The 20,742-nt window shown below is 53.6% G+C and overlaps 6 protein-coding genes across 6 annotated transcripts; 4 read left to right on the forward strand and 2 right to left on the reverse strand.

Moving 5' to 3' along the window:
- Positions 1 to 417: 417 nt before the first annotated feature.
- On the reverse strand, positions 418 to 6,018 carry HER10_EVM0006694 (uncharacterized protein). Its single transcript, XM_035476273.1, has 2 exons — positions 4,027 to 6,018; positions 418 to 3,972 (listed from the first exon to the last, which is right to left on the reverse strand). Exons 1-2 carry the CDS (start codon positions 5,254 to 5,256, stop codon positions 2,317 to 2,319), a joined length of 2,886 nt encoding a protein of 961 aa, XP_035331550.1. The 5' UTR covers positions 5,257 to 6,018; the 3' UTR covers positions 418 to 2,316.
- HER10_EVM0003184 (TAP42-like family protein) lies at positions 785 to 1,882 on the forward strand (the record flags this gene model as incomplete). Its single annotated transcript, XM_035472868.1, has 1 exon — positions 785 to 1,882. One exon carries the CDS (start codon positions 785 to 787, stop codon positions 1,880 to 1,882), a length of 1,098 nt encoding a protein of 365 aa, XP_035331331.1.
- Positions 6,019 to 7,452: 1,434 nt separating the features above from the next.
- On the forward strand, positions 7,453 to 9,954 carry HER10_EVM0003036 (uncharacterized protein; the record flags this gene model as incomplete). Its single annotated transcript, XM_035472724.1, has 1 exon — positions 7,453 to 9,954. One exon carries the CDS (start codon positions 7,453 to 7,455, stop codon positions 9,952 to 9,954), a length of 2,502 nt encoding a protein of 833 aa, XP_035331320.1.
- A 2,542-nt stretch (positions 9,955 to 12,496) lies between these two features.
- HER10_EVM0012482 (uncharacterized protein) lies at positions 12,497 to 12,819 on the forward strand (the record flags this gene model as incomplete). The annotated part of the gene is made up of 2 exons (XM_035481876.1): positions 12,497 to 12,543; positions 12,666 to 12,819. The coding sequence occupies 2 exons, from the start codon at positions 12,497 to 12,499 to the stop codon at positions 12,817 to 12,819; spliced, it is 201 nt and encodes a 66-aa protein (XP_035331933.1).
- Positions 12,820 to 13,479: 660 nt separating this feature from the next.
- On the reverse strand, positions 13,480 to 17,170 carry HER10_EVM0011116 (integral membrane channel protein; the record flags this gene model as incomplete). Its single annotated transcript, XM_035480554.1, has 4 exons — positions 13,480 to 15,286; positions 15,338 to 15,406; positions 15,454 to 16,801; positions 16,876 to 17,170. 4 exons carry the CDS (start codon positions 17,168 to 17,170, stop codon positions 13,480 to 13,482), a joined length of 3,519 nt encoding a protein of 1,172 aa, XP_035331835.1.
- Positions 17,171 to 19,350: 2,180 nt separating this feature from the next.
- Positions 19,351 to 19,794, forward strand: HER10_EVM0004939 (uncharacterized protein; the record flags this gene model as incomplete). The annotated part of the gene is made up of 1 exon (XM_035474566.1): positions 19,351 to 19,794. One exon carries the CDS (start codon positions 19,351 to 19,353, stop codon positions 19,792 to 19,794), a length of 444 nt encoding a protein of 147 aa, XP_035331443.1.
- Between the last annotated feature and the right edge of the window lie 948 nt (positions 19,795 to 20,742).

A 20,742-nucleotide genomic window follows, 5' to 3' on the forward strand; every position in this document is an offset into this window, starting at 1 on the left:
ACAATGCCCATGAAGCTGGGTGGTTGATTCTTTCAACAAGGTCCGAGCAATTTGAATTATTGCTTCTCCATGGAATGGCGTCTAAGTGACGACTCAGGCGGAGGTTGGAACAGGAAGGCTGCTTCATCTGGTGAGCTGTCTCTCTTGAAGAGTTGTCGTTTATAATAAGCTCACCGCATCTGAGGTTGATGCTTGCAAGTATTAGGTAGGTACCGTGGTACTGTTGTACCTTGCCCTTCGGTCGAGAGCTCTGCCGACATGGACCCCTGTTACTACCCCACCTTCCATCTCTCAGCTCCCCCGCCGCCGCCATGAGCGAGCACTGAGGTGGGATGTGGTCGGGTGGGTGGTCCCCTAGATAAGATAAGGACCATTGCCGAGAATGCAAATCGCCACTCAACCTAAGGTAACCTAACCTAAGGATTTGGAACGACGGAACCTAACGTTTGGCGCCAATTCTCGATGGCCTCTTCTAAGCGCAAAGAGGCGAACCGTTGCAGTAGATTTCAAGCTAGCTATGAATCCCCTCATACGCCACAGCTTATGATACTTTGATCGTCGCTGCAGCTTGATTTTACCACCCTTTGTGTTGGGTCACAAGTCTCTCCTCGACCTTTTCTTCTCGTATTCCCTGCAACTCGTCGCAGTTTCCAATTTCCAATTCCCATTCTCCCCCAACCCCTCCACCCCTCCATCCATCCCCACTACTTACCTTACCAAGCAACAAACGACGCTCTCGACGAACACCTCCCGACAGCCAACAACCACAGTCCGAACAGCGATCATGGCAGACGAGGATCAACCCCAGACACTCAAATCCGTCTTCACGTCGGCCGAGAGAAAGCGCCTCACCCTCGAAAACTCCTACGAGGCCTCTTCTCCGACCTACCTCGACGACCTCCAAACCGCCATCGCAGAGTACGAGACATGCCTCGACCTAGTTTCTCGCGCCGCCCTCTTCTCCTCCAACGAGTCCCTTGAGGACCTCTCCACCTCCTCGCTCCCTTACCTCCTCATCACATACCACCTCGCCGAGCTGCACCAGAAGCTCCCCTCCCGCCGGCCCATCGAGCGCCGCGTCGCCCTCGAGCGCGCCCGCGAGTCCTACGAGACCTTCCTCGGCGCCCTCGACTCCTACGACCTCCTGACCGATACGAACAAGATGCTCTACGAGCGCTACACCGACGAGCCCCTCGCCTTCTCCACCCTCGGCACCAACGACCCCGCCAAGCGCCGCGACGCCAAAATCGCAAACTTCAAGTCGGAAAAGGCCCTCAAGGACCGCCTCGAGGCCCTGCGCAGGAACCCGCGCTACCAGAACGAGGACGGCGACGACGAGGTCGCCCGCGACCTGCACCTCGCGCACGTCGCGTACTCGGCGCACATGGCGTTCCAGGGGCTTGAGGGTATCAACCGCGAGCTCGAGGTCCTGGCCCAGGCCACGGTGCCGCTGATGCCCTCGCCGACGTCCGTCGAGGAGGACGAGCGCCGCCGCACCGAAGACCGCGGCGCTGCGGGATACACCGAGCGTCTCGAGCCCCCGCGCCGGCTGCAGAGCATGTTTGGGCAAGGAGGCCCCATACTGTCCAAGGAGGGCAAGCCGCTGCAGCCGTTCACGCTCGTCGGGAACAGGCAACAGATGACCAAGGATGTCTTCCGCCCCGGTCACAATCTGCCTACGATGAGCATCGACGAGTACCTCGACGAGGAGGCGCGTCGGGGCGGCATCATCGAGGGCGGCGGCGACGCGAGCTGGCACCGCCCGGAGCCTAACGAAGACGACTTTGACAAGGCGGACGAGGAGACTATGAAGGCGAGAGCGTGGGACGAGTTTGTCGAGGCGAATCCAAAGGGTTCAGGAAACACGCTGAACAGGGGCTGAGGCTCAAGAAGTAGGACTAGGGATGGGGATTGGGGCAATCGGGTGGGAGTATGTAATTTGGAAGAGTTTGATGCATAGACCAAGAAGAAAATAGGGAGGATACCACCACGCACGACACGACGACGGCCTTGGGAGTTCACATTGTGGTGAGAACGGCAAAAAGGCTTCACTGAATTCTTGTATTCAATACAGCATTACCAACATCTAACGCATTTGCCCAGACATCCGGTCTCATCTGTGCTGACCTATAAGTGAGAGCCAGTGTCATCGACCGCAGACCCCTTTTTGTTCCCTGTGTAATCACCAGTATGATCTGCCAGCCTGGCAATCGTAATGCAAATTGTTAGTACTCCGCCAAAACGCCTTGAACAAATCCCAAGTCCGCATCGTTATTCATGAGTATTGGTTGAACCCCGCGTTTCTGATACGATGATCTAGACCATAACTAAATCGTCGTCGTCGTCAAGAAGGGAAGACGAAGCGGTGCTCTTGGAAGACGACGCAGCGGAGGTCGGCTGATTTTCGCGAGAGGAGAATACCGCGCGAGCACCGGATCCCTCAACGACGTACTCGGGAGTCTGTTCACGAGAGCGGCTGTCCTCGGGACCAATCTCCGTCATCACCTCGTCGTCCTCGTCAGCGTCGGTATCGAAGTTGATGCTGGTGCCTGTGTCCGACTGGTCGTGACTCTCATCGAGGACCATTATGCTCATGGCCTCAGCCACAGACTGTCCGTCTGCGGGGACGGCGAATTTAGCGTTGCCGTACTCCGAGTCCCCGTCCGTGAAGGACTCTGTGCGGATGGAAACGTCGTCGGCGATGACCCTGTTGGGGTTGAAGACGGTCGAGATGCCGTCTTGCACGTCCACGCTGCCAGGTCCGACGGTGCTACCGCCTCCCTCCAGACGAAGCTGTCTCAAGACGCTGCTCACCGAGCCCGAGGTGCTCGAGGCATCCGAAGGGATCGTGATACCGGTGTGATAGGCCGGTCCTGGACCGGCTGGACCGTAATCGGCGGGAGGCAGGGAGTGCTCAAACACGCCTCCGGTACCGTCGTCGTTACCGCCGGCCCAGAGAGGCAAGAACTTCAACTCGTTGTGGTGCAGCTTCAGCAGCAAGTGCGGCGTCAAGTTCATCCTAATCTCGAAGTCGGCACGGACGCATTCCTGGTAGAACGGCTTGAGGAAGTCCTGGAGGGGTTTCTGGAACTCGCGGGTGTCGAATGCGTATCTGTAGGCACCCATCATATCCAATTCGCGAGTGTCGAACGGGTTCTTCATGGAGAGGGGGCGGGGGAGGTTCAGAACCGCCATCCAGGCGCCGTCCCAGGCGAATTCGGGGTGCGCGACGAGAACCTCCCTCAAGTGGTCCCACAAGGTCGTGACCAACTTGTACACGTTCATTTGGCCCGAGGCGCTTGAGGTGTATATTTCGGACAGAGACGCCCACTTGTTTCCGACCGTCTCGTACATGAAAGTGCACAGAGCCTTCTGCACGTTATTGAACTGGTTGTAGATGATTTCGAAGCGGTTGAAGTTCTGAACGTCGACATAGCTGGCTCGGTGGTCGTCGATCTTTTGGAGCTCGTCGGCGTCAAGAGGCTTCCTGAGCAACTTGTAGACCACGTGGTTCTCCCAGAGAGTCTTCAGCGTGAATGATACCGTCATCGCGGAGACCTTGGCTTTGACCATGACGGGGTCATCTGGGCAGCTCGAAAGCATGCTGATGAGGTTCTGCAACCGCGTCCACTCTGGAATCTGGAGATCGTCGAAGATGGTCTCGCTAACAAGCTGGTTGACGGGCCACGAGACGCGCTCGACCATGGCTCTGGCCGCGTGCTGGATGAGGTTGTTCAAGTCGTCGCCGGGATCGTGGCGCTTGCGTCCAAAGACGGTGTAGGTCGCGGCCTTGGGCGTTCCCTTCACATCGGCGGCTTCTTCCAGAGCCAGCTCATTCACCAGGATTCGGAACGCTGAGCGGGTGACAGCCTCCAGCTTCAGGGTGACACCGAGCTGAAGACTCTCCTCGGGCAACACTTCGATGAAGGAGGTATTGTTGGGAGACGTGATCCATTGAAGAACTAGATCGCGCTAGTGATCATGTTAGAATCAAACAAAGTCAATGAGGGCGGCGAGGAAACTCACCACAACGGTGGTACAGTCCAAGATCTTGGCAACTGCCACCAGGGTCCAAACTCGAGCGGCCGAATCGATGAAAACTCGCTTGTTTGCAATGATGCACATGAGGCGCAGAATGTTGACGCGATGACGGATCGGGCAGTAGTCCGGGATACGTCTATAGGGGGGAACTGCGGGAGCAGAAAAGTCTCCTCTAGACTTCTTCTCCAGAACCCTGGCAGCCAATCCCTTGTCCTCACTGTACAGCCTCTCCTTATTCTTGCCGTTTTCCGGGATGATATCGCGCAGACTCTCTCTGATGGCCGAACTGATGGCGTACTCCATCTCCGGGTCCCGTTCCTTGTTCTCATCTCGGGACGCTTCGCTCGCTGAAATCTTGTCGATGATCGTGTTGAAGCTACCGACCTTTGCTTCTTTCCAACAAGAGCAGATATCGTCATGACCACGCACAACGTAGTCGTCAACATCGTGCTTATCGAAAGCTTTCCACCAGTTCATGATGCCCGGTGTCAGCGAAGCTTCGGTCATCTGAAAAACGAGATCGTCGCCCTCGGAAGGAGGTGTAAGGTCCAAGACGTATTTGATGCCTGGGGGAAGATTCTTGGCAATCTTGCGCCGACGCTGAACACGGAATTGGTAGGTAGGATTCAGCATCACCGCGAACTTGGAGGACCCAGTGGCCAGGAGCTTCTCAGAGGGCATCCGAAATCGGACCGAGTTCCATGCGTAGATGAAGCAATCCACGCTGTCTGCTGGGTTCGCAGGAGCAGGGAAGTCCACGAAAATCAAGGTATCGCCTTCGTTGAGTTCATTCTGAATGTCGTGGAGAAGGAACTGGGAGTATCGGCGAGCCTGACTGTGCGGCATGTTATTCTCAGTGGCGCGTGGTCCCTGTTGCGATCGTACAAAGGTACTGAAGGTATTGAGTGCCTGCGACGGGATATCAACGACGGCAAAGGGATCCAGGATATCAGTTGTCTCTTCGGGAGATGTTCCTTCACGGAGTGTTGCTATAGGAAATAGCTCTGTAGCCAAGCGCTCAAGCAAAGGCTCCTCGGCAGCTTGCTCTCGGAGCGGAGGCCCAACGTACGTGACACCGCGACCGGGCTCATCTTGAGCACCGCCCCGGCTTTCTTCTTGGTCTTCGTCCTGAGGGGCCTCCCACCAGTCCATGACTACAGGAGACCAGTCGTTGTCTGCAGCCGCTGGCGGCGCCTTGTTCTCGTCCGAGGCCATCGCTGCGACGAGATCAGGATATAGGCAACGGGAACTGAGTTAATGTTGAGATGAGGAGGATCTGGTCCTCTGAGCTCTCACACCAATGATGACTGACACAAAGTAGCCGGGAGATTGACTGCGTCGAAGTTAGAGTAGCAATCAAGGGTATGAGTAGCTTCTCTGGCAATCCAAACTAGCTTGGCGAAAAAGCCTGGTTGAAAGAGTTGGAGAATCGCAAGGCAACAAGTCCGCCAGTTCGCAGTCTCGATACCCAAAGATGAAGATTGCTGGGGGTGCGTAGCCTTGTCCAGGCAGCAAGGTCTCAGGGAGTCAGATGCCACCCAGCGCGGTTCTAAACACTGTCGGCTGCCTCAGCCACGCGGCTATCCTGCCAAGAGAGTCGAAGAGGAGATGATTGGAGAGAAGCCGCTCGCGAGAATCGCCTGATGGATTGCGATGCTGTATGATGGTGGATTTTGGGCAACGAGAATGCGATGTAATCAGAAAAAGAATGAAGCCGTGACAGTCAAGGTTGACAAGAAGATGAGAAGCATGGATGGAGGGGTAAGAAAAGGTACCTTCACTGTGCCCCGGTGACATGAGACCGTGTCTAGGAGTTATGCAGGCAACCTACGTGGCTTTCTACCAAACTAGGTACAAGTGTTCGGACATTGGGTACGGTGAGCAGACTGCGGGAATGAGAAAGATGACTGGATGACCAGGTATTAGGTAGCCAACTCGTGACTGGAGTGACTCTACTGCGGGTGCAGAGATGACTGGTATGTTGAGGTGCTTTGATCTGGATCGGCTTACACCTTGTGAGGGGCAGGGATACAGCTGTGGCATTACTTCCAGTACTTAAGGTACATAAAGATGGACAAAGCTCCCAGCATTCCGGGGTGGCCACATACAATAAAACCGAGAGGAACAATTGGCAGCCAGTGAGTCTTTCAGAGCTTTCAGAGGTGAGTGTACAAGGAGGCCTATCTAGGCGGCAGAAGACGGCTATCAGCGGACCCGGAACACACTTCTATTCCTTCTTCCTCTTCCAAAGAAATGAAGGTGAGTTGACGAGCGCCTATCAGCCCAAATCAGGCAGTAGTGATTGAGGAAAGCTACGAAACGGTCACCCAATGTACTGGCAGGCCTCACATCAAACCCATTTTCGGAGAGAAAAAAAAATGGACAAAGTATCTTCTCCTCGTGGCTTTGTAGTAAGGCGGCCTCTTTAAAAACCACCGCACATAGGTAACCAAGGTTTCCCAAGACTCATCGATACTTTGGCCTCCTTGTCGCTGTTGCCTGCTCGAATGGCCAAAAGTGGGGGAAGCGGGTGACGTACCTTGTGCTTACCTGAGGTGCCTCCAAATACCACGCCCGGGGATCAGCTGCCAGCTCCGTTCCGGCCGGCCGGCGCTTTGTGGACCGAGAGCTGGAGGTCCGGTCTGCTTGGCCCCACTTCCAGACCGGCGGGTTTGACAAAGCGACTCTTGAAAGAAGAGCGTAACTCAATCCCCTTGGGAAGATCTATCTTTCCTGGTTGAAAGACAGATCGAAGAAATACCATTTCCGCTGTACATTCGTACTGAGCGTGGGCTCAATTTTGACTGGCAAACAAAAGCATGGCAGCATAAGCACCTTACCTGATCGCATGTCAGAACAAAGCACAAGGTCAGAATCTTATGTTCTGAGCGTATTGACTTCAAGTAGTTACAGCTGTTTCTCTAAGTTCTCCCATACTTCATGCATTGACATCTATCATTGGGAGCTTGTAATGGTGCTGAAACCCTTCTAATACCAAGGGCTGACCGCATATGCTTCATTTGTACGGCATTGAATAGAAAGTTCATTTGATAGCTCACACAGTGGACGAGGTGATGAAGAATCAAGAAGAATGGCCCCACTCACTCCCTAGTGCCTACCTACCTTAGATGCCTCAAATTCCGATGCTAATGAGTTGTCCGACTGATGGCTACCTACCTTACCTTACTTACAGCACCCCGGGCTTCCAAAAAGAATCCAAAAATCCTCTTCAAGCTTACAACGTCGACATCTCAATTTTCCTCACTTCAATCACCAGAATTTTCTCCCAAACGCCCCAACAACTATCGGCCTATCGGACACGCAACTACTAGGAAATCCTCAGGGCGCTTCTGCCTTCAGCTTTACAACGCCCTACATCGATGATTGATACCGCATCCGCTTGACTTACACATGTCGGATACACGCCCCAGATTCGTTAAAGTACTGGGGGTCTGGATATGTAATCAAGAAGAAGTCGAACGATCCATACGACCACCACCACATGACTGCCCCAACTGTCAGACAGGACACTACACCGAGAGCCAACAGCATACATACAGCCATTCCTACCATCACAGTATCTCAGATACCTCTGCAATCAACATAGCGTCTACATATGTCAAAGAACTTCAGGAGAGGAGAAAGCACATCACCAATTGTCTTAGTTCCCATGCTGATCTCCTTATGAGCCGCTGGCGGAAGCGAAGCCAGGAAGAACGTCGCGAGCTACTGCACAAGGCCGTACCTGAGCTCGAGGAATGGCAATGGATCTACTCCAGATACGGATACAGCGTCGAGAGCTTTCGATACGGTGAGCGAACTGTGCAAAGGCGGCGCCAACTGTTGGTCCCATGGCTCAATGTCGAAGTGCTCAAGACGAGCCCAGCCGTCCTGTTCGCCCTCCTCCATTATCGAACGCTATATCCGCCAGAGGACTTTGCTACGCTAGACTGTCGTCAGATGGAGTTATCATGGGTCCATGGATACTTTGACGTTGAGTTCTCAGCCAAGTGCGTCGTCATGTCCGGACCGAGGTACGGCGAGATTGTCGACTGGGACGCCCAACAGGCGCACTCCGGATACACTCTGGGCTATCCTCGCGCGCGACTTGTACTCGAGGCTCAAGCCGTCCTCATGGACGTTCTTTCTAGAATCACGAATGAAATTCTCGAGGGTGCAGATACTGCAAGTGCCAGTGCGAGGACTAATAAGTGGAGGGACCTCACGTCGATTGGTTTCCGACACCCCCGGGAGACGGAGCTCTGGTCTCCCTACACCAACCCAGCCTTCTCTCGGCCTCCCAAGCTCGACATGGGCTACATATTATCCATGGCCCAGACGCGCAAGGAAGAGGCAATCGACCATCTCATCGATCTTCAGTGCGACCCAGGATATCTTCGCCGGCAAATCAAGGGTTATTTCAAGACCATGCTCTCTCGCGCGGCAGATACAGAGGAAGCGGCAATGATGGTGGCTTTCCACATCTACATGGAGTATCAAAGATACTTCTGGTGGTACTGGATTGAGGTTGAGTGCAAGCACGTGCGGGATCTACACGACATGTTTTCAGACAGTACGCATCCCGGCCAGCCAATCCCTCCCAAGTACGACCTGGCACTTGGTGCTTTGGAGCTTCTCCTCGCCAATCAAGTCACAGAGCGGACTGTTCGCTTCAAACTTCTCCTGCCTTGGTCTCCGGGACAGGCGAAATACTACAAACTGCCCAAGAGACCTGGCGTGCCCCTGAAAACAATCATTCGCGGCATGTCGCGGGACTCGAACCCGAACACAAAAGAAGCTCTAGAGAACGACCCACTCGATTGGTGTCTTCATCAAATGGTGCGCAAGCCTGACAACCAGACACAAATTGATCACGCCATGCTCTTTGCAATGATTGACGATCACCTGGCCAAGAATAACAGAAAAGAAACAGCCCGTATCGACGAATCCCTCTTGCGCGAAATGGCCGACATCTCTGCCCTCCATGAGTCACTGATTTCTTTGCGTCTCAATCGACCTCTGAACACCTACAGGGAACTTAAAGATGTGCGTCGAACGGAGAAGCGTGGACTCTGGAAATATTTGAAGAACAAGCCCAAAGAAAAGCCCAAAGAACACTCATGGCAAGAACTCAAGAAGCTGGGGAAGCCCCTTGTAGACGGCTTTTACAAAGGAAAAGCTCCCAGCGGCGTGAAAAACAAGGCATGGCTGCAGCAAAGCCAGACTCTGCGAGGCTTTGTCGAAGGATTCTTCAAGGAATTGGAGAACTTGTTTCGGAAAGAACTCGAAGGAAATGACCTTGAAGCGGAAACTATCGAAGAGTTTCTGGGTGAAGTGCTTGTCCAGAATAAGCCAGAATATCTGGAAGCGATTGCTCGAGAAGAAGAGGAGATCATGGCAAAGATCACCAAGGCCGAAAAGCCTGCTCCTGACACCTTTCTAGACAGAAGCAGAGCAACAGAGGGATTCATTCGAGCTGATCTGGTCGAGACGAGTCATCGAGAGAAAGTCAAGACCCGCCCCGACAATTCATCCTCGAGCTCCCAGTCAGTCGATGACCCGGAGTCTCCCGATATCGCCACACTTTCTATCGAGCCCGTCACACGACTTCGTGTCTCCCCGCGCACTCTTGGAGTGGTTCACCTCATGTACCCCGATGCGCAAACGAAGCCGAGAAACATCACATGGGACGACTTCGTATACACTCTATGTGATGCTGGTTTTGTTGCGAGCAACAACGGTGGGTCGGCGGTGCGGTTCGAGCGAGGATCCGGAGGTGATGGAGGCGGTAAGGGGGCGATCATCTTTCACAAGCCGCACCCGGTGCTCAAGATTGATCCCGTCATGCTCCATGGCATGGGAAGACGGCTTACAAAGTGGTTTGGTTGGACTCGTGACTCATTCGCCGCTTGAGCTTCACAGGAGGGTTAGAAAAGAGTTCTGAGAGTGGATGAGCTCGGACCCAGGCATAGTGGTGGAATCAAATGGCGGCTTCTTGGAGCACATGTACGAATAATCTTGGGGTTTGTCCAAGTCAAAATGCGACGAGGGAGGGAGATGAGGCGTTTTGTGGTGGGAAATTTGAAGTTTTGTAGGATACTCTCTACACCGTATAGTGTGCTGTTTACCTTGGGTACCTCACATTAACACGGACTAAATTGGCAGAAAAATGCTCCAGATCAGCTCTATGAACTGACCGTGAACTGGACGGTCAGAAGCCAGCCTTTTCCAATTCATGCTGATACGTTGCTTCCATGTCTGATTTGAGAATTTATGTATCTAAATATTTGCAACACATGCACGTGGTATTCTGGAAGGCACGTACCTATAGGTGAGGTGGTGGAAGTTGAAGGTCGGGCTGAGCCCCGGAGCGGACCCCGAATACCGGCCCCACTCATCCGTTGCCCCAAAAGCCGGCTGCCGAGGTAACATTCCGAGGGATCGTGTCAGAACCATATCACTCTACCCAAAATGTGATGACATTGACGAAACCTCGGTCACTCATGAATCATAAGTTGATAAGCTTATTCAACCCTGACTCACACCCCACGAACTTTTCAATTGCCGCATCATTAGGTAGGATTCAGGAAGCTCCCGCAGGAAAGCTTGTTCCGGAAGCAAGGTTCCTCAGGTAGGGCAGCTCTGCCCGCTGCCAAAAGGGTCGTTCCGCACTGATGCATTTTCGTCCGAGCACCCTCCTTTCCGAAAGAGGAGAGGAAAAGGAAAGTTGGAATGGACAGGATGATTCCCTGGCTTTAGGGGATTCCCGATTGGCAGTCGGTGTACATAAACTTAGTATCGTCAGTTCATTCTCATCCTGCATCCTGGGGTAGCTTTCGAGACCGCCAATCCACGTCGCAAGCCATTCTTCCTCCCCCAGCTTTCCACAGCTTGAAGCTTCGAAGCATCCCGCCCCAAAAGCACTCACTCCAGCTGCATGTTTCCAAAGAGCTCCCCCGCACTCGGCAGGATCATCGACTTACTCGACAGCCTAGCGGTGTTCTTATCAGTGCGGCTTTGTTTCCAAGTTCTATCCCCTGCGTGCCCTCCATCGGCTGAAACTTGGCCCAACTCTAAAATCAAACAATCCAAACCAGCGAAGCGCATGCTTTCGCATCACGCATTGGATGCATGCGCGACTTGCGTCTAGGTGCACACACGTGCCGCCAGTTGGCGCCGTCTCAAGAAAGTCATCCAGTCTAGGTACATTAGCAGTATTACACATATCTTACTACAGTAAAACAACATCTCCCTTTTGTCCGAATATGCACTTCATTCGACGTCCCCAATACATCCCCAGTCTTCTTACATCCTCGATCTTGTTCACATCCCCAGTCACGCTTCGTCGTTATTCCTCGTCTATACCTAGTCCGTCCGCTCAGCTACTGACCGCCATTACCTCTTCAAACCTGTGCCTCCTGCGCAACCCTGTCCCCAGGATAAGTAAGGGTAGCTGGGCGCAGGTATCAATTTACCCCATAGACAAGGTCTCGGCTCGGCTTCCAACCCAACACCAGCCAAGCTCCAAACCCCAACCGTCCAATCACATCCCCTGACCCCAGAAATGAGATACCGCACCGCCCGCCGCCAACCTGCGTGTCCCGCATGTCGCGTGTCCCGCTTCCCCCCTCCATGTCTCCGTGTGCCTTCAGCTCCCTTCCCCCCGCCAAAGTTCTCACACGCCACCATCAGCAAAGCACCGTACCACTCACTGCCCACTAGGTACCCATCGCCACCGGTCCCAGACCAACACACCACCCACTCACACTGCCTCTACCTCTCACTTCCGTCTCTCCCTATTCGCAGCAGCAATATCTCCCTTTCCGTTTCCCTTGACCGCACCGCAAAACCCATACCACGGCATTCGTTCCTCACGTCAAATTCCCCCCTCTTAGGATTCCCATCCCCGGTCTGTCAGCCTGCCAGTTTCAGGCAGGGTCTAGACACAAACACACTCACACTCTGCTGATCTGAGCCGCAATTCCAGTTCCTTTGTCCTCTCTTCTCATATCTTAGTAATAAGTACCCCAAGACAAGAGAGACTGTACCTATCACCTATCAGCCGTCCGATCCCCAAGCTTCCTATGAACACAAGACGCACACACCAAGTGGCACTAGTGACATCTTCCCCGTCCTTCCCAACAAAAACACTTTGTGTGTCTACCGATGATGCCCCCCCTCCCCTCCCTCTTCCTCTCCACGTATGCTGGTGTGCCGCCGCCCCCCGGCAAAGCTGGGGATGGACCTAGCTAAGAGGCTAAGAGCTATCGAGGACGTCGAGCCGTCTACCTACTTAACTGGAGAACCCCCCCTTCTCGATCTTCTGCTCATTCTCCATATACCTAGTTTTGCCAATACCACATTGAGAAGTGAAAATCCCATCGTGAACATATCGATCATCCTCAGCCAGCTATCGTCCAGCAAAACATACCTATCTACCTACCTACCAGTCACCATGCAACCCAAAGCCGCAATGCCCGTCTCTCAGATCCGCCCGGCAATGTACGTCTCCTCCCCTTTCTCGCTCACACACTCCAAAAAAAAGCCGCCGACATTTCCCGCCGACATCCTCGTTTTCTTCATTGAATTCTTCAACACAAGAAAACTAACCTCTTCACACACAGCCGCCACCGAGGCCTCATCGTCGTAACCGCAGCCGTCACAGCCGTCGCCGTAAGCTTCAGATACACCGCCCTCTTCCGGAGAACAAACGACCAGAACCAGTGCTCCAGCAATCCCTACTACGTCAGCGTCGACCGGAGCGGTGGCGGCATCTAGAGTCTAAAAACCCTCGAGTTTGAAAAAGAAAAAAATCAAAGAAACAACAAACACACAAACACAAAAACCATATACCCAAACGGTTACGAGACACGGATTGGTTCGGTATAAGGGGAAACTGGGAAATCACATATTTAATGAATATTTGTCACGGCGTACATCACAACTCATCACCTCAATTTACACAACATGCTGCAAACGATCGTCAGTCTTGAACGGCTGTATCTTGAGCAGCATGTCAGTGGCGGGGGGCGATGATCAAATTGACTTTTTAGGTAAAGTATGAATACAGGAGACTTGGATGATCTGTAGTGGGATGGCGGCACTTCAGATCCAATCCAGAACCAGATCTATCAAAATAACAGACCAAAAATTCCACAATCATTACTCCATCCACATGTCCAAATGCAATCGCAGCCAGCTAACGATGTAAATGCGGCATGCCCCCCAAAAAGGACAACAAATAACACAAAAACAAGAAAGGCAGGGGAAACAACAATGCACAAATACAACTGACCTCCAGAGGGAGGAAAACGAAAATCATCTCTTGGTTCCAAACGCCCCAGCAATGCGGATGCCGGTAATCACCAACCATGACCTTGGTATAGCGCGCCGGAAAATGCCCAGCAAAATTTTCAAACCGCGACTCCCCTCCCCTTTTTACATTGAGCTTCGCTTCGTCGGTCCCATACCCGGACCCTCGCTGTCAGACTCGTCGCCTGATGAGTGTGCCGGCTCCTTACCCTTGCCCTTTGGCTTGTCCAAGGGGCCCAAATTGCTCTTACGGCTGGCCGGGCGTTTGCCCGTCGTTCTTCTCACCATCTTTGGTCTATCGCCGCCTCCCTCTTTCTGTCTTGCGATTTCGGGGCTTGTCAGCCCTGCAACCTTTTGCAGCTCCTCGCCTGATGAGTTGCGGCGAGTGGTAGGCGCCGTCGAGTTGGACGTCGTCTTCAGCCCGCGCAGCTCCCTCGCGACGTCTGCGAAACTCTCTTCCAACGTCTTCATGCGCGCCAGGACGAGCTTGCTCATCCGGTTGCTGTCACCAGCATCCTGGCCTCGTCCCGCCCCGCCTAGACGTGCATCTTTCATCATAGCCATGGCCATCTGTGTTTGGAAGCTCGAAGGCATGCCTCCCGTTGGGTCATCGGGAACGATGTTTTCGGACAGGATACTCATGTCAACCGAAGACAACCTTCTAAGGGGATTCGGGCGCTGTAAGCGCTGATCGATACCCGTGAGAGCTGCTCGGTTCGGTGCCGTCTGTACTGCATCCCTTGGTGGCATGATAGGTCTTGGCCGCGTGTTGGTGACATATGTTTGCCGGCGGGGGGAACGATGGCCACCAGCCGTAGCCGGTTCAACTACCGTAGGGCGACCATTCTGCACACGCGCACGCGTAGGCGGCGGCTCGGGCGAAGAATGAGAGGATGAGCTAGGCGGCCGACGCAACTCCTGCGGTGCGTACAAAATCGTGTTTGTTGACATGGTCCGGCTGTGTGGCATGCGACGCGCAGAGCGAGGAGTAACCGACACGGACGGCCTACCACTTGATCCCAATGATGAAGATGCCGGGGGTGGTACGAACCCCTTCGTCCTGGGCGTCGTATTGAAGTAATCGTCAATCGACGTTTGGTGTATGACGGGTCCCCGACGGCTGTCGCCAGCGTTCGTTGCGAGATCTTCCTCCTCTTCCTCATCATTTGTAACGAGTTCATCGTCGCCGTCTGCATCTGTTTGTTGATTCTCCTCCTCCTTGGCTTTAGCCGCTGCGACAATATTCCGGAAGAAGGAGCCGATGGCAGGCTGTGAGACGAACTCTGCTGGGTCGCTAGCCGCAGATCTGACATCTGATATCTGACGAGATCTCTGTGTCCGCAGTTCTCTAGAGAGGCTGAGCCTTCTATGCCAATCTGGCCGAGCACTTGTGCTTCCGTTCTCCAGGGTCGGCCACTGAGAAAGCTGGAGATGAGGGGAGGGTTCTTCCTCGTCGTTACGGTCCATCCAGTTTCGGACCGCATGCTGGGTCTTCTTTCTCTCGTTCCGCCTTTGGTTCCGCAGAGTCGCAAGACCAGGACCTCGTCGGAAGACCTCCTCCAAAGCATGATCCTTCTGGTAGCCAGTGATGGATTCTTCGCGAACGCGCACATTGGGGCTGAAAAGAGCAGATCGGCTTGCCGGGTCTGCAAAGGAAATTGTCCGATCCCGGCCGTGGTGGTGGTGATTTTCGACAAGATCCGTCGGCTCGTACATTGACGGGGCGAGCCAGTATTTTTCGTACAGGAAGATGAAGAACAGAAGAGGGAAGTGCGTGACCTTGATGATTGTTCTGTTCAGTCTGACGAAATGCTTCAGTGGCATGCAGTATCGCAAAGGCATCAACAGCCACGCGAAGATGTTCCCTGGCGCAACGTAGGAAAAGAGCGCGTCATTCTTGACCATGGAGATTGTATTGATTGCAAAGAGGAATCTGGATTTTGTTAGAAGCGTTTCTTTCAACGAGTCGCGTCTAATTACTCACTGATGCTCTTCTTTGGCATTCGAGGCAATCTTCATGAATGAGTTGGTCAAGACCGTGATGAGAATCGTGCTGGCTTTGTTAGATAGAGCCCGTAGCTAGAGACAGACTTGACTTACACAATGACGAAGTGACACATGATGAGGAAGAAGCCCATGAGGCCCCTTTCGAGCCAGTTGTATCCTGGCCACAGTTCCCAAGCAGCCGGGGTGAAGCCCATAAGCAGCTGGAAGATCCGGAAGGCGATATCAGCAGCATTATTATTACCGTCGGCCAGAGTGAAGAAGACAAAGAAGCCGCTGCACGAGATGAGAATCAAGACAGTGACGGCTACAAGGTCAACAGCCATCAAGCGAAACGCAATCAGCAGTTGTGAGAAATACTGATAATGGTCCAGCACGCTGAAGATGCGGGGCAGCAACAAGATGGCATTCGCCGCGAGAACATCGTAGGCAGAGTCATTCCAGTGCTTTGCGTCCACGAGGAAGACCCCATAGACACGCATGAAGTAGTAGACGATCAACAGGAGAAGGATTCCCAAATCGAAAGCGTTCCAGAAGCTCATGATGTAAAGCGAGAACCCCTGTTCGTTGAACCCAACAAGCTCATCCAGCATGAAACCGGCACTCCAAAACCAGAATATCAACTCGAGCGAGCTGATCCGCGCTGCACGTTGGGCCAAGACAGCAAGAAACAGGCCGATGAGAACGAGAAGTGACAGCGTCGAGAGAAAGAACCTATAGCGTGGTACGCGAAGTCGTGAGAGCTTAAAGAGGGAAGCCTGGCGAGGATCATAGAGAACCACACTCCTTCTTCCCGGTACTGATGGCTGCTGGCCCTCCTTTTGGCTGTTGCCGCCAAGCAGCGGCGTTCTTGAATCGGGCTTACCCTGACCACCAGGCGAAGAAGGGGGCTCTCTGTGCAAGCTGTCTGCAGACGAGTAAAAGCTGATGGCACCGTTCCAGATAGCCTCCAGTTGCTGCACCACCAGAGGGTGTGCGAGGAAGTGCTTGGCAGAAGCACGAATAGCAACCTCGAGTGTCGAAGTCCGGGCCGCGGTAAGGCGAGCCTTGGTTCTTGGGTCCGATTTCGGTGCATTTGCTGGCTGGGCGCCGGGAAGGCCCTGGAGGGGGTAAAAATCGTAGGATAGAGCGTCGATCAGCTCGCGGGTGTTATACTCTTTCAGGAGCTTCAGAGCCAACAATTCGCAAACCAGAGCCCTGGTAGAGCTGTTTCCAGCATTCCCTGGGTACATCTGGGCCTCCTTATTGAACTGCAGGCAGTTTGCCATGAGGCAGTATAGGGTGGCGCGGTTGAACTGCTGAGTCCTGATCTGCTGTTGCATAGGCTTGACCAGGAACTGGGAGACTTGGGGGGAGCGTATTTGGTCCCATGATAACGTCGTTTCGGTACGGGTCTGAACAATAATACGAATCGCGTGGGTAATGCTATAGATGGGTAAGGAATCTGTAGGCTTGCGGTCAGCTTGAGGTCACAAGTTTATAGGGGTAGCCCATGCGGGGCCTCTGGTTGTCTTGTACCGAGATATGTTTCTGAGAAGAGAGGAAGAACAGGCAAGGAGCGCTGGACGCGATCCTCGTCGTCGACGTTGTCGTGATCGTCCCCTGACTGGCCTAGGCCGTCGTCCTCCTCGTCCTCGTCCTCCTCCTCTTCGTCGTCATCTTCGGCCTCAGTGAAGTCTCCGGTTGCGCGTCGTGGTGGTTCGCCAACGTAGTGGCGGTAGGCAGGGCCAGGGGAAGGGGATTGCCTATCGTGAAATCGGTCGACGCGACGGCTGCGATTGTTCTGCTTGGGTCGAAGCAGAGAGGAAAACATTGTCTAGTGGGGATGAGATATAGCCCGCCGCCTTATGCTATCGTGTCCTACGGCGCCATAGAGGAAGGGTAGGAGACGATTCGAGAGTGCGCGGGAAGGAGAAGGGGTGGGGGGGGTTCGTTTTCGCGTAAACACAGGAGTTCGTTTCGAGTCGGTTTGCGGTAATCCTCAAGGAATACGTAAAAGGGCGAGAGAAAAAGAAGTCGTTGGGAGCAACACCAGGCCAAAGCACGGCGAGGAGGGTAAGGAAATAGGAAGTGAAGTCAGGTCGGAATAGGTTGGCCGAGCACAATGGTAAATAAGAAAGTGCTGGACAGACAGGTTGGTAGGCCAGTAGGATTCCCCGTGGTCGAGACGCAGAAATCGATGCAGTGTTTTGTGGGGAAGCTGGCCAAGAGCCTTTCTTCTGGACCAGGAAGAGGGATGTACAGTAAGACCAAGTGACAAGGAGCAAAGAGACTGATCCTTGGAAAGCAACGAGAGTAAAAGGGACGTGGGCGAGTGTTAGGAAGAGACACGGGCAAGCAACAGGCGCGTGGAGCGCGGATCGAGATTCTTACAAGGACGATGCGATTTTTAGCGTAGTCGGACAGGTAGAGTGCTAAAAGGCGAGTGATACTGCATGAGGCAGTCGACGCCGGTAGGGGACGGGAAGGCAAGGAACAGGCGAGTAACAGGATGCCCGTCAGGTATCCGTTCAGAGTAAGGTATGGATCTATGGATGGGATGATGTTCACCTCCTGTCTAGGTATGTATGTATATATTTCCAAGTATCTGTATGCACGTATACTTTGAATCGGTAAGGTATGGGACGTATCCGTACATAGTACTCCGTACCTATGTACGTAGGTATGCACCCCAGCTGCAAATGCAGGCCAGAAGCGAAGCACCTCAAAGCAAGATGGTCTGCATCGATGACCTCTTGCAACGAGGAAATCATAGCCGGTGACGATAGCAACAGAGGGGAGAGACTGCGATAAGGAGTCTGGGGTTTAGCCATTCAAGACCGTTTACCACCCACCATCCGATGTCTTGTCCACACAGCCTAACCAACTTCCTTAGCAACGAACAACCGAACATGCTGCACACAAGGAAAGGAAACGCGGCGCGCCACTGGGGCGAGTGGAGATGCAGCGTCGCGAAATGTCGTGGTTGTCGTTCGCATCGTGGCAGGCTGGGCTTGCTCTTCCAAGTTCCAAGGATCAAATGGAAGGGAACAAGAGTGACCACGGGCAGTTGGCAGTGATGGAGTGAGTAAACGGGGCATCCAAGATCCAGAGCTTCTCGCCTGGCACGCCTGGGCCGCTCGAGAGTCGGGAATGGGCTAGCGCAAGATCCCTGGGCGTGGGAAGTTGGCCTCTAAAAAGTGGGGGGTTCCAACGCTGCCAATGCGCCACAATGGAAAGTGCGTCAGGCAAGATGCGCCCACCTCTGCCTGCCTCTTTCTCCTAGGTACTTGACTTGCTGCTTCCTGCTTCACTTCAACTTGCAAGAGTGTCCTGGTCAATGGTCAATTGGAAAAAGCACTGGAGACCGGAGTGGGAAAACTGGAGGCAGGACCGAAATCCAATGGAAACTTCCTGAGGCTGCGGCTGCAAGTGCTCCCTCATCCTAGCACATACATCCCAGAACTTCATGATGCCCACGTCCACATTCACGCATCGCCCCAGCATCGCAAATGGGTACGCACCGGGGCCAGTCCGCTCTGCGAAATGACACAATCAAAAAAAGGCCCGGGGGAGCTCCATGCCTGTGTCGACATTCGTTTGCTACCCTGGAAGCCGATCCATCGTCCAGCCTAGACGTTTTAACGCCAAACTACCTCCCTAGCACGAGTACGTAAACCGCCCGATTCTTTGCAGGTCTTTACAGGTCTTTGCAAGACTCCCGTCGCATCAACTTACCAACTACTAATTGGCTTTGGTGCAGCCAGGCGTGTTTTGCTATCAAAACAACAAAGGGCAAGGGCGAAAAAGGGATACATATTACCGAGTCTCCGAATCAAAACCCCCAGTATCCGTGTCCATGCCATACCGGCATACTCTGTAATACACCGTACATGCATGCTAATAACGTGTCAGTTAAGCCACATTTCTGCAAAGGCACGCACATACACGAGAAAAGTGAAGACCGACAACGACGACGACATCAGATGAAAAACGGGCGAGACATGCAACCGCATGACTTTGTTAGGACGAAAAAGAAGGAGACCCCGACACACAAGCGCCAAACACTCTGAAGACCCGACGCACTCAGACACCCGTCCCCGTCCCGCTCTGTCAGACGAGAGACATTCGACGCCAGACACACAGGTACAGGTGCCTGCGTCTGCCTCTCGTGCCTCTGCATCCACGACTGTATCTGCGGCTTCCTCCCCGACGTCGTCCGGATCAACATCCGTAGCCTCCTTTTTCTCCCAGTATCCATTATGGTTTTCTCTACAAAAACCGGCAGGCTATGTAATTACACTCGGCAGCCAAGGGGCGAGAATGAGAAGGGGATCGGAGAAAAAGACGTACCAAGCAAACCCAAGAGTTGCCGAAGCTGCCATTCAATGCGAGGACCAATTTCAAAAATTCGACCTGGCAGATGGGCTGCATTCGCGGCCGCGCATCGTCACTTGACATGCGTAACGCACGATGCTTGGATACTGACTGGCCTGGGCGGCTGGGCCCTTGTCATGGGTCGATTCGCGGCTCTCCTCCGTTGCTTTCCAAAATTGAATCACAACGCCTCACTCGGCATCCTCAGTTCAAGACAGTCACAAAACCAACGCGACATGTCTCTCCACCGCTAGCCTCAAAACTAGCACAGTTCGCAGGAGAAACAGGGCGAGTCGGTCAGAAACCAGTGAAGCAAACCTCACCTCAAGAGCCCCAGAGTCGCAACAGTGAAGCTTGAGTTGCATCCTCCAGCTCCAAGAGTTCAAGCCCCCCACAGGATCAGCAGCACACCTCAAGCCATTCCCTCGCTTGATTGGCCTACGGGGGCCGTCACCGCCATTGGCATCCCACACACACGGATGCACAGATGGCACCTGTTCTGGCCCAGGGTGTGACGCTGCATTTGGGGGACACCGCCGGGATTTTGCTCTCGACGGGCCCCTGCTTCCACACCATTGTCGTTTCTACTCGATGCTACTCCTCCAGTCCTTTCTTCTCGTTGTGGTGTCAATCCCGCCTTCAAAGAACGGGAAGGGAGTGCTTCCCGTTTGCGCTGTTTTGGTTCCCGAGAGCGATCAGAGGCACAGCTACTCGAGTTGAAGTTGAGGCAGGCGCACACACGCACATTTGGCTCAAGAACAAAGTACGCGTGACAAGACTCAACGTACCTTCACACAGCTCGCACTTACACAAGGTTGCCGGAATCCTTCTGGAGAGAATGAGCTGGTTGGTGTGCTTCTTCTCATCAACTCGTCCAAGCGATGCACGGAATCTCAGCAGACGCCCGTCATGCCAGGTTACATTGAGACCAACACGGCCATCGGCGATTTATGTCGATTCAGATCTCGAATAGATATTACAGGGGAGAGGCCGCCATACCCAAGCCAGCATCGCGAACTCTATGCGTTC

The sequence above is a fragment of the Colletotrichum scovillei genome, assembly GCF_011075155.1.
Source record: "Colletotrichum scovillei strain TJNH1 chromosome Unknown Contig00007, whole genome shotgun sequence".
NCBI lineage: Eukaryota > Fungi > Ascomycota > Sordariomycetes > Glomerellales > Glomerellaceae > Colletotrichum > Colletotrichum scovillei.